At 39.2% G+C, this 13,641-nt stretch overlaps 1 protein-coding gene across 2 annotated transcripts; it reads right to left on the bottom strand.

The window, feature by feature from the left end:
- Positions 1–208: 208 nt before the first annotated feature.
- LOC121372179 (ADP-ribosylation factor 6-like) lies at positions 209–10,122 on the bottom strand. 2 transcript variants are annotated; one of them, XM_041498462.1, is made up of 4 exons: positions 9,942–10,122; positions 4,442–4,771; positions 2,461–2,619; positions 209–411 (listed from the first exon to the last, which is right to left on the bottom strand). In XM_041498462.1, the coding sequence occupies exons 1-3, from the start codon at positions 9,997–9,999 to the stop codon at positions 2,570–2,572; spliced, it is 438 nt and encodes a 145-aa protein (XP_041354396.1). In that variant the 5' UTR covers positions 10,000–10,122; the 3' UTR covers positions 209–411; positions 2,461–2,569. The 2 variants fall into 2 exon arrangements, with proteins under 2 accessions (XP_041354396.1, XP_041354397.1); XM_041498463.1 differs by having other exon boundaries at positions 2,461–2,616.
- Positions 10,123–13,641: the final 3,519 nt, after the last annotated feature.

The raw sequence follows: 13,641 nt of genomic DNA, 5'->3' as shown, positions 1-13,641 counted from the left end.
GACCGTGCATCAAGCGAGCGTTTTACCACTGGGCTATATAACCCACTATTCCGCAGTAACCGAGTAACCCTGGCGTACAGCATTATTTCTTTTTGTATTGGTTAATACAAAATAATAGTAAAAAATAATAATAAAAAAATAAAATAAAAATAGGCTAAGTAAATAAAGTAACTAAATAAACAATTGAATAAATAAACAAATAAGTAAATAAAGCGACAAACTATCGTTTTTATTTCTAAATTTACTGCCTTCGTTTTTTCTTCGTTTTTTCCACAAAGTGATCAATTTTTTCCATAATGTTGTCAAAATCACACTGAAATTTGGGTCTCATTTCACAGATCCACCACTTCCTGTAGGCCAGCATCGTATCCAGCTTGAGAGTAGTTCTGAGCTCATCCACAGTTAGAGCATCTACAACATGTACAAACGTGTAATCACAAACTTACTACATTTTTCTGCCACTGAAAATAATATAATGATTGTACCGATATGTTGAATTTATCATCCATAATTAAAGGCTTTAGTAGGAGATATAGCAAGCACTATATAATTTGCGATATCTTCTCTGATATTCTCCTAGGAGATACCGCTTCTTTTGTTACGTCACTGCGTAGTTTCAGCTAAACCTTTCATTAGTGACGTCACGCCATTGTTGTTCTGCTTGTTAACGGGTTTACTGCTGTCAAATATAGTGACATTCAACCCACATTACTGATATTGTTTGCAATTGTCGCAAATGATAAGAATGATAATGGATGATAAAAAGAATACCCCCATCGTGTCTTGTGATATCATAATTTATCAACACGAGTTGATAAATTATGATATCACAAGACACTCGGTGAGTATCCTCTATGTATATCCTATGGAGATAAATATTATAATGTAATTATACAATTTTATGCTTAAGCATCTAATCATTCATGATTTCAAGCTTTGAGACTTGTAACCTTCAAATAAAAACCTCGTAGCCCTCAGCCCTGTCTTAAAGCTGTTTAAAAAAAACAAAAAACCTAGTATGATGATACAGGAATGCTATTTTTTACCTTTAAAAATTCTAATTTTATTTTTAAAAATAAACGTTTTTGGTTTTTTTAATATATTTGATTGGACAAACCGCTATAAAGACGAGTTCACACTAGCATTTTGTAGTCCGGACCTGGTACGAACTACATTTTGTCCCGACTGAATCGGAGTGGTGCGTTCACACACTTTTACAAACAAAACGTGTAACCGTTAGGCGTCGCTCAAGTGTAATTCCTGTTTACTTTCGACTTGAGGTTCTTCGTGATTGAAATGTTCTGGTTCAACAAACTCATTTTAAAAATGATAACTGGCTTTTATTCACTGAGAACATAGACTTGTCGTCTGCTTGGCTATGACGTAACCCCAGGAAACCTTCTCGGTATTGTTATATTAACACTCCCGGTAATAGTACCTAAACGATGATAGTTTCTAGATCGCTATTGGTATTAATGCTACATATATTACCATGATCATTAATTTTGTTTATTATTTATGTATTCTATCATGGCAGCGATTACTAGTATTATCTTGGCGCTTACTTCCGTGTCCGTTTGTAATGACGTAAATGGAAAATATGATGTAATGAAATTAAGGTAGATTAGGTGAAAATATGACGAAGAAGAATGCTACGTACGGACATTTAAAGATTTTTCTGCTCCTTTGGTGGTCGAATTGCCACCAAAGGAGTCTTGCGGGTTATTTTGATGAGTTGCGAGTCACCCAGAATACCTGTGTGCAACGTCATCCATAGCCGTGCCAATTACGATTTAGCTCGTACCTGGAACCGATTAGCGTTCACACTGCGACATTTAGCCAGAGCTAAATTTAGTCCGAGCCTGGTCCGATGTTTTTGATGGTACCAAACTTAAACTAGTTCGTATCAATTTAGACCGGAAAAATTGCTAACATTTTTTGTTCTGAAAACGCTGGTGTGAACGCGGCTTAAAAATAACCTTTTGTGGCATACAGTTTTCAGTTATCATAAGATTATTAAAGCTTTTATTTTACAATAAATGTCACATTCCTTCTGAAAACATGCGAGTTCTATAAGATTAGTTTAATGAGATAGATAATTCGGCTTCACTCACAGTGCGAAACGATACGAATCCGCTTGCGTATTGTCGACGTATTCACGCAAAAATGCACAAGAATAATCTTCGAAGTATTTGATATAAATGCATGACTCACAATAAGCTTTGCTATTATGGTTGAAACAAAGCACGTTATATGCATAGTGTAGGCTATTTTTGATAGTGTTTTTTGTATGGTTTGAGTATTCAAATTGCTTAATACATAAATATTTTATATGTGTATCCTATTTTTTTAATTGTTTACTTTATTAATATATTTGTGTGACATTAATTAACAATCTTTGATATCTGTTTTGTGAACTGGGGCGAATGCCCACATTAAAACGTTAAAACCCGACCTTACCTGTTCCCGGTGATGTCTGTCGTTAGGCTATAACGACTTCGTAAAATGGTTTGGGCCATTGATCAGATTACAAGATTGTTAAAGAGAAGTCCCGTTAGTTTGATCCGCTTCATAAAAAACATGATGGAGATGTCCAACACATATTGGGAATCAAGTCTGCTAAAAAAAAAATCACATACATTAAAGTGTAAATCGTTGTCTTTGATATACAGTTGCTAGCGTAAATATATCTGTGTCAATCAGCGATATAGCTCTTATTTTCAATAAATAAATTTAAAAGCATACAAAAGCAATCAAGGGGGAAAAACAACACACTCACACACACACACACACACACACACACACACACACACACACACACACACACACACATATATACATATATATATATATATATATATATATATATATATATATATATATATATATACATACATACATACATACATACATACATACATACTTACACACATACATACATATATATATTCATTTATACATACATACACACACACACACACACACACAAACCAATACAAACAATTTTCCATTAACATCAGTGGATCTTTTATATACTCTTTTCCTCAGACAGGACAGCACATACCACGGACTTTGATAAACAAGTAGCGGACGGGGGTGGGGGAAATACAATGGGTCCATCGAGGAGGTTCGATCGTACGACCTAAGCACTTCGAGGAAGCATTATGTCTCGGATTCAGTTTGAATCCAGTATCTACCGGCATTGACCCATAGGTGTTAAGCAGCTGACACCGGCCTCGGTAGCGTCGTGGTTAGGCCATCGGACTACAGGTTGGTAGGTACTGGGTTCGAATATCAGTCGAGGCATGGGATTTTTAAAATCCAGATACCGACTCCAAACCCTCAGTGAGTGTTCTGCAAGGCTCAGTGGGTAGGTATAAACCACTTGCAGCGACCAGTGATCCATAACTGGTTCAACAAAGGCTATGGTTTGTGCTATCCTGCCTGTGGGAAGCGCAAATAAAAGACCCCTTGCTGCCTGTCGTAAAAGAGTAGCCTATGTGGCGACAGCGGGTTTCCTCTAAAAACAGTGTCAGAATGACCATATATTTGACGTCCAATAGCCGATGATAAGATAAAAAAAATCAATATGCTCTAGTGGCGTCGTTAAATAAAACAAACTTTACTCTTTTTTTAAGTACTATTTTGTAGTTCTCAAAATGCTATCGTATAAACGAATACAAAAGACCAAGACAACACATTTGACCGTTAATGTGTGAGCAAATATAAGAAGATAATGGAAAATATCGAACAGTATTCTTGAGTATTTGCGAGAGTATGGATAGGCTACTTGAATTTGTGCCTCTGCGTATTCGTGACGTTTTCATGGACACAAATTTACAAGGTGACGCATCAGCGTATTCTTGGCGTATTCACATGTTATGCTTACTGAACGAATACGCTGCTGCGTATACGGTGTACTCGCGGACTGGGGTTGTTGGGTTTTTTGTGTTTTTCTAACAAAATAAAAAATTAAAATTAATTTTTTAAATCCCCGTAAAGTATATAATATAGTCTTTGTCAGCACTTGCTACAGTTTATCGTCATACTTACTGTGACAATTACCCCTGTTTGCTACTACTAAGAATGGAATTCTATCCAAGTCATAATACTTACTGTGACAATTACCCCTGTTTGCTACTACTAAGAATGGAATTCTATCCAAGTCATTATACTTACTGTGACAATTACCCCTGTTTGCTACTACTAAGAATGGAATTCTATCCAAGTCATTATACTTACTGTGACAATTACCCCTGTTTGCTACTACTAAGAATGGAATTCTATCCAAATCATAAGCTATTGTTATACTTACTGTGACAATTCCCCCTGTTTGCTACTACTACTCATAAGCTATGTTATACTTACTGTGACAATTCCCCCTGTTTGCTACTACTAAGAATGGAATTCTATCCAAATCATAAGCTATTGTTATACTTACTGTGACATCTACCCCTGTTTGCTACTACTAAGAATGGAATTCTATCCAAGTCATAAGCTCCCACCAACTCGTCCAGGTCTTGCTTGGCCTCTTCTATGTCAGCCGTGTTAGCCTTGTCAGAACAGTTGACCACGAGGATGACCCCTTGAGCTTCGTCATAGAAGGCTCTGCGGTGTGGACGACCGGCCGGTTTTCCACAAATGTCATAGACTTCGTACCATACACCAGTCTTACGGGATCTGATGTACGCGACCTCATAACTCTCTGTTGGCTTTAAATAATTGACTGAGTCAACTCCCAAAAGCAATGATTGGACCAAGCAGGTTTTTCCTGAAAGAACAGTTGTAAAAACATTGGCGGGACCAGAAAAGGGCCACATGGGCCTCGTGCATATTGTACAAAGTTCGACGTGCACGTTTAAATATTTACGGAGTAAAAACAGCAGTAATATGTCATAGTGGTTATTGGTGAAACCCACCTTGGTGTCATTGGTGAAACTCACCTTAGGTCTCACTACACAGATGTTATCTGCCATTGAAACCCATGTTAAATTGCCTAGCTTCAAACTAAGACGGGTTCTCATTGGCACTAACAACATACACCATTGCGAACATACATTATATAAGCATTTATTTTCACTCCAAAATTGAGAACATTTCCGTCTCAGTTTTTTGCTATATGACCGCATCTGGTTGTAATACTGTAATACCGGTCCGAACAGGTGGTTCATTAACCGATTCACTCCGGCTGTCTCTTGCGCTATACACCCATGTCCCAAAAGGTCGATGCTCAATATTACAAAATGGCATGGGCAAAATACAGCCAGAAAGCGTATAATTAAACATACATATTGTTTTTAATTCTTCACCATTTCCTAGAAGTGAATATGTGAACCATAACATGTGTCACAATTAGGAACTAAAGTGGATCGTGATCAATGAACTCTCACCCGGAAGTGATCTGTGTAGTGAGACCTTAACTAAATCCTGAATCCGCCACTGTCATATATATATATAAAAATGAGTGTAATTATAATGGATGTTAATGCATAGTACAATTATTGTGGTCTATTTGGGTGCGCTTTGTCGCCTGTTTAATTACCAAAGATCCACATTAATCTGAGCTCTACCCATCAACCAATCCAGAAGTCCACGCTCCTGCTGGCGTACCGGCTTCCACTCAGATAGTTTAACAGCTCAGTGGGTAAGATACAAGGTCACCACATCGACTTGTCGCTGACTAACCACTAACAAACTCGCCACTAACCCACTGTCCTGAACAGACGGCCCAGATAACTGAGGTGTGTGCCCAAGACAGCATGCTTGTATCACTAAACTACCATAGTCGGTGAATATAGACACACTGACAAATTATTTATATGAGAAGTTAAAAAGGCGAAAGCATGCTTGTTTACTCGGCGACATGTATCAGCTGTCTAACAGTGATTGAGACAACTGATTGTGGTTGAGAATCGGTAAATCATTGGTACCATTCATTATATATGCTAAGCTTATTATCATCGACAAACTAAAACGTCTCAGAAAAACACTGGTACACGTGGTGTATATATTTATAGGATCTATTCATTATCGCTGTCATTGGGGCGGGACGTAGCCCAATAGTATACCGTTCGCTTGACGCGCGGGCGGTCTAGGATTGATTCCCGTCAGCGGGCCATCTCTCAATATCTGTGTGGTCCTTAAATATATTTATCCTGCAACCACTGGATTGATCCTCGTCGGTGGACCCATTGTTATATTTATAGTTCCAGCCAGTGCTACACAAGTGGTGTAACAACGGCCGTGGTATGTACTATTCTGTCTGTGGGATGCTGCATATAAAAAGTCCTTTACTGTCTAATCGGAAAGATTTCGGCCATTGCGTGGTTGCAGTGGGTTTCCTCTTTCAATATGCGTGTCGTCCTTATGTCCGCCGCCATAAAACCGTAATTAAAATGTGTTCAGTGGTCTTGTTAAATAAAACATTCCGTCCTTCCTTTGTTGGTGACATCAGTTGGTGGCGTTATTTTCATTTCAAGTTATTTTCGTGCTTATATCCAATTAAGGTTCAAGCACGCTGTCCTGGGCACACACCTCAGCTATCTGGGTTATCTGTCCAGGAGAGAGGGCTAGTGGTTCGTGGTTAGTAAGAGAGACGAGGTTGTAGTGGTCTTACACCTACCCAGTGAGTCGTTAAAACTAGCTGTGTGGGAGCCGGTACGGGGCTGCGGACCCAAAACCTACGAGCCTTATGTCGGATAGCTTAACCACGACACAACCGAGGTCGGTTGTGGTGTTATTTTTTCATTTAAACTTATTTTCGTGCTTATATCCAATTAAGGTTCATGCACGCCGTCCTGGCAGCACACACATCAGCTAGCCTATCTGGGCTGTCTGTCCAGGACGGTGAGTTAGTTGTTAGTGGTTAGTCAGGAAAAAGAGGGTGTAGTGGTCTTACTGACTCTGGGTGGGAGCTGGTACCGGGCTGCGAACCCTGAATCTACCAGCCTTATGTCCGATGGCTTAACCACGACACTAGCGTTTGTGTCCCAAGCGTAGTTTTTCCAAGGGACCTAACTCGTTTAGATAAAGAAAGAAAGAAAGAAATGTTTTATTTAACGACGCACTCAACACATTTTATTTACGGTTATATGGCGTCAGACATATGGTTAAGGACCACACAGATTTTGAGAGGAAACCCGCTGTCGCCACTATATGGGCTACTCTTCCAATTGGCAGCAAGGGATCTTTTATTTGCGCTGCCCACAGGCAGGATAGCACAAACCATGGCCTTTGTTAAACCAGTTATGGATCACTGGTCGGTGCTCGTGGTTTACACCTACCCATTGAGCCTTGCGGAGCACTCACTCAGGGTTTGGAGTCGGTATCTGGATTAAAAATCCCATGCCTCGACTGAGATCCGAACCCAGTACCTACCAGCCTGTAGACCGATGGCCTGCCACGACGTCACCGAGGCCGGTCTCTCGTTTAGATAGACTTAATACCAGTTATAATTGCCTCATCCTTTTAGAAAAAAACATCAGTTGGTGGAAAAAACGATGTGCACATTGTATGAGCCCGCGTAGAGGGTCATACAAAAGTGTGCACATCGTTTTTTCGGTTCATACTTGCATGAACCGAAAAATAATTCGGGTTATCTTATAATTAAATTTATATGCATACTTTAACAATACATAACTGAATTTATTTTATTTAGCTTTAAATATGCCTGTAGTATTGTTTGTGTAAACTTCATTGATACTTATGTCGCGTAAGAACGCGAACGTTCATTCACTATCATTTGAATCAGGTGATTTTTTTTGTAAATGACGTCATTTCCTCTAGCTGCTGTGCATTTTTACGGATCGTTTAGTTATATTGGAAGGAATTGTCCTATTCGTGTTCAGTTTATATTTTATGAAAGTGAACGAAGAGAATGTGTCTAACATTTATGCTGTTGGTGGAACCGTATAATTTTCGCCAACAGCTGTAGAACATCGCTTACAAGTAAGTTACAGAAGTGAAGTTTCCTACATGATTTCTTTGGCCACCGACCGAGTCTCATGTCATGATTAGCGAAGAGGTTGGGGTTTTTGGGTGCGTTTTTTTGTTTTAATCAATGCGTATATATCTACATGTTTACTCTGCTATAGCATTTTCCATTAATTTATCGTATAAATTTTTTGTAGCTTTCACGTGTGTTTTCTTCAAAATATCTAAATATGATTGCCAGAATAATCCGGCTTGTTGCGCAAAAGTAGTGCGAGTCGGGGAGGGGGGGGGGGGGGGTAGGCGTGGCTTAAATGTTTTCGGTTCATCGAAATATGAACGAAAAAAAGTAAGCACCTCTGGACCAATCAGATTGCCGTAAAGTGTATAGGCGCAAAGAAAATTTAATTATAGATGAAATGTCACCTGGACATGGGAGTCCACGCAATGCTGTTAGATCTATTGGTAGACCAGTAGAGCTAATTTTAATCAGATTGGTAGTAATGCTAATATGAATAAATGTTGTTATCCAGATTCGGGCATTTTCGTTTAATTCGGGCAAAATCAGCCTGTCCCACCCCCCTTATAAAATTGGGAGCCCGTACGCCTATGGTGTGCCATGACCCGAGGGCCTTGTTATAAGCGTCCTTTTTAACGCTGCTAACACTCTTCAAAAAAAGTAGGGGAAGCTGAAATATTAATGTTAATATCAACTATTAGACCGAACATACGTTTTGACCACAGACATCCTAGTAAAGAACGTCCAGGTCTGTTTATCAACACACCGACACACATTTCATTGTTTGCACATGCATCACACAGTTGCCCCGTACACGTGCGTGGGGGTGTCATTCTCGATTTTGACAATTTCCAGGACGGTCCATTAATCACTGTGGAACATTATTTCTGTCAATCTTTTTCATACTGTAGATCATACAGTTGTTATTGTTTTGTTTTCGTCATTTTTATTGTTTGAATTAGCGATTGACTGGGAAAAAAAAGTCAACTTTTAAATTTCACTTCTGACCCTATTCGTCCTTCAAGATCTTTGGTGGTCATAAAACCTACTATAATACTGAACTACCGGTTGTAATGTTTGCCCAGTTAATTCACTATTATCATATTTTCCCCCACAGCTAATATACCTTACAATTTTGGCAATTGTAAATTCTTATTAGAGTTCCCCTACTTTTTTTGAAGAGTATATTTATATTGTAACTTTATTAGTATTAAATGTTAGTGGGTGTTACTTTTTAAAACAATGTTCTAATTTACTTCCTGCTGAACTATATGTCATTTGTAGGCGTAATTTCATTCAGCCATTCAGCAATCGCTATAATTTAGGTCAGACCTGCCTGTTGTCTAAATATATGACACCACGGATAAAACGAAAGGGACCGACACCAAAGCGTTGTATAATTAATGTTACATTGTTTTAAAAATAAAGGTTCGTTGTGCACCTTGAACTATTTACGGAGTAAAAACAATAGTAATATGTGACATTGGTTATTTATGCAAATACTAATATCCATTGCCAGTAAGTAAATACATTTTATTTGTTATACAATTATTATATAGTATACACAATAGGTTGCAATCAGTGCATGCATGCCGGGTACTCCCCAATGGAACTGCGATTTTCAGCAAAAATGAGGGTTGATAATAAAAATATTCCTAAAATATTTGACATGGTAGGCCCGTAGCCAAGATTTTGAGGTGTGTGTGTGGGGGGGGGGGGGGGGGGGGGGGGGTTTAGGCTTATGGTCACGAGAGGCTTATGGGAGTCCGGAGGCATGTTGAAAAAAAAAGTCTCCGGTAACGGGGAGGGGGGCGACACACCCCCACCCAACCCGACCACCCCCACCCCCCCACCCGACCGACCCCCCCCCCCCCCCCCCCAACCCGACCGACCCCCCCCCCCCACCCCACCCCAACCCGACCGACCCCCCACCCCCCCCACCCCCCATTGGCTACGGGCCTGTATAAACAAACATATTGTTCCAAACAAATACCTGCACCAACTGGTCCAACAACGAGTATTTTTATCGGCGCTGATTTCGACTGTCCCATCAGAATAGCCTTTTCATTTGACGGCAACCAAGATGTTTCAAATATATAACAACACGGCAAATAAAATTCGCATTCGCGTTTGTATAAAAATACGTCATAATGTAAAGAAACAATGCAACAATGATGTTTTGTAATGACGTCATAAGCTATTCAAATGGACTATGCCCGTAATTTGATCAAATAAAATGGTTAGGTCTTCTGCCATTGAAACCCATGTTAAATTGCCCAGCTTCAAATGAAGATTGCCAATAGAACGGGTTATCGTTGGGATTAACAGCATACATTATATAACCATTTGTTTTCACTCCAAAATTGAGAACATTTCCGTCTCAGTTTTTTGCTATATGACCGCATCTGGCTATAGTACCGATCCGAACAGGTGGTTCATTAACCGATTCAATCTGGCTGTCTCTTGTGCTATACACCCATATCCCAAAAGTTCAATGCACAATATTACAAAATAACATGGGCAAAATACAGCCAGAAGGCTTACCATTAACCATACATATTGTTTTAATTCTTCCCCAATTCCTAGAAGTGAATATGTGAACCACAACATATGTCACAATTAGGAATTATAGTGGACGATCAATGAACTCTCACTCGGAAGTGATCTGTGTAGTGAGACCTTACTTTGCTAATTTACAATGGGCTGCGAATATTGTCAGGTTTCAGAATGAATTTATATAATTATAATATTCTGGAAGTTAAGAAATAATTATTAAGAAGCAAGAAAGTATTCTTAATTGGCTGTCCTACAAATAATAATTATGTTTTATATTTGCAACCTATCTCCGGGTTCATTGTTGTGAGCTGGGTATGACGAAGAGACACACAGATAATGACGTCATGTACCCGCGGACACGTAGGTAGTCAGTCACGTGATACACTGGACAGGGTTATCCAGTATTTCCACGGTGCTAGAAAAAGCTGTCTGACCCTAGAGCTAGATAAATTTGTCCGACCCGAGGGCTAGACGATTACTACATACGCGTGACGTCATAACTCATTATTTACAACGATTGTTATCTCGCCTTCATGTAAAATTCTTTAATCTCATTGGTTGTTTGCCGTTGGACAAATCCCTTATACCCCTGTGGGCGGAGCCAAATTCTCTTATACCCCGTCTGTAATTTCTTGTTGTTTTTTATTTTTAATATTTTTTATTTTTTTACTACATACATTTGTAATAAAAAAAAAGAAGTTTTTTGGGGTTTTTTAATTAATATCTGTTTCAGACAATTTCGTATTACAAACATTTGAAGTTAAAAACTCGTTTATCGATGGATCTATTTTTCGTGTTAACAATTATTGTCTGGCATTATTTTGATTATTTGGCTATATGGTTTAACATGTCGGCTTTCGGCTCGGGGTAAAAGAACACATAGAGAGGGTACATAAAAAGCCATATACCCCTCGTGATGCTTCTACAACTTATAATGTCATAACTCGTGCTTTATATTTATAAATAGACAATTGTTATTCAAATAGCTACCTTTTTATTAGTATTTTTACCCTTCAAATGAGCACTAAACTGGTCTCCATGTAGCAAAGACCGCACGTGCAACAAAAACTGTAGCATGCATCAGCAGTAAATATTGTTAACTGCGTTACCTATTTCAGTGAGTGAAATGTTTAGTGGTATAGCTTACAGCCAAAACTTTCCAACACAAAACTTTTCAGTGTTTTATCAAAACACGTATGCTGTTCAACAAAACATTTACTTATAATAATTTATAAAAAATATTTTAAATATTTGAAGACAAATTACAAAATGGAGTCTTTGAGAACCAATGTTAACTGACATTTTAGGAAAACGAATATAACAATTCTGATGTCTTGCAATTGTGTTAAAAGTTGAACAAATTAATAATTATAATGATAAAATTGTTTGATTAAAAAATATAAGCTGCAGTCTAGGTTTTAATAAATATACAAACAGATATACACAGAAATATCTTTATTTTAAAACATATAAGGACCATATATTTTTGGCAAGTATCTGTAAAGAGAGTTTTGCCAGCAGACGCCGTGACAATCATGTGCTTTCAATAACAAAATAGCAGTACAACTGAGAACAGACAAAAATAGTTTTTAAAAATAATGCTTCTTTCAAATAACAGTCTTCGAAAACCTGTTTGCCTGTTTGCCAGTCATAATTATATCCATTAGTTAGTGAAGGTCATCATCAATCATCTCATGTTAGGTCAGGCAAGTGACTTTCAGATGTATAGTCATTAGAAGAGTAGTTCACATTAATTCTTTGTTCAATAAACCACTAGTATTTTACTTGAGTCCAGTAAGTGTTACTTTTATTCTTTTTTCATGCCAACTCAGAACTGGTACATGATGAAATCAACTTTATTGACTGCACAACTGTTAAATACAACTGATGTTGTTCGTCTTGACTGAAGCTATGGAAACGTGTTCTTAAGCTGGACTCATGGATTTTGAGAATGGACTCATGGAAATGAATGAATGAATGAATGAATGAATGTTTAACGACACCTCAGCACGAAAAATACATCGGCTATTGGGTGTCAAACTATGGTAATGCAAACAAATAAAGTGATGATTAACATCAATATAAAAATTCAAGATTTAAATAAAAACACAGTGTAAAGAACTGTGCAAAAATACAAATATCACAGATAGATACTGACTTTTACTCAAAATTTACATTTTGTGTTGTATTGGCCATTCTCAAAGAGAATGTTACACCTCTGCACCACGGTGAGGTTGAGCCAATTCAGGAGCAAATGAGTCCACCGGAAACAAATGGACTCCTGGGAACAAAATTCTTAATGCTACCCCTGATCCTCCGGCAGGGTCAGCTTGATGATTCGATGTATAATTGGATTCTCCATGGCTGATTTCCAGAGTCCTTGCCGATACACCCGTTCCGCTCTGATGTTATGTAGTAGGTGTTGCTCCTATCCACGTATTGGAACTGGTACTGCCCCTGACCTGATGGTGTCGGTCTCCAACTTTTTTTCGATGTAGGGGCCGATGAGTTGAGAGGAAGCTGTTAACTCTCCCCCCCCCCCCCCCCCCCCCCCCCCCCCTAAACGCGCTCGTGGTAACGTGCCGGTAGCTTGGCGCAGGTGATCTTCCAAGTACTGGTCTGGGTGTCGGGCGGGCTCTGTTCCAACACTTTCCACTTCTTGGCGTCACGCTCTGCAACAGCTGCAACAACAACCAGTGGACACGCCGATGGGCTGGCTGGTGGAGTCGAAACTACCACATGTCCGTATCCACTGGCGCTGGTGCTTTGAACCCCCCTTCCCCCCCCCCCCTTTGCCGCTCCTGGCGTGGGCTGCATCCTAGTAGTTGGGGCGACGAAGCAAAAGGGACCGCCCCCGGCGGCTAAACCGCCGGTTTTGCCCCCACCCCCACCCCACCCCTGAGTCGCCCCTGCCGGCTTGGTCTTCTTCTTCGAAGCAGATGGGACCGTTCCTGACGGTTGAGCCTCCGGGTTAGGTACCCCCCACCCCACCCTGTGTCTGTGACAATATGCCTTTAATATTTTATTTCAGGTATTTTGAGGTCGTAGCGCGTACAAGAGTAGCAGTAAACTTTCACTACATTAAATGTGTGACACGTTGTCTTGTTACATTAGCCTACTGTAAAACCGTTAAGATT

Source organism: Gigantopelta aegis, chromosome 4 (genome assembly GCF_016097555.1).
Source record: "Gigantopelta aegis isolate Gae_Host chromosome 4, Gae_host_genome, whole genome shotgun sequence".
Classification (NCBI taxonomy): Eukaryota; Metazoa; Mollusca; class Gastropoda; order Neomphalida; family Peltospiridae; genus Gigantopelta; species Gigantopelta aegis.
This window is presented reverse-complemented; position numbering and strand designations above follow the sequence as displayed.

What these genes read in the sequence shown, in the direction of transcription:
- LOC121372179 (XM_041498462.1), bottom strand. Translation starts at nt 9,999, where the DNA reads ATGGGACAGTCGAAATCAGCGCCGATAAAAATACTCGTTGTTGGACCA. An exon ending in TGTTGGACCAGTTGGTGCAG is followed by an intron (nt 4,772 to 9,941) that starts GTATTTGTTTGG and finishes CTGTTCTTTCAG; the next exon opens with GAAAAACCTGCTTGGTCCAA. An exon ending in AAACAGGGGTAGATGTCACA is followed by an intron (nt 2,620 to 4,441) that starts GTAAGTATAACA and finishes TTTTTTTTTTAG; the next exon opens with CAGACTTGATTCCCAATATG.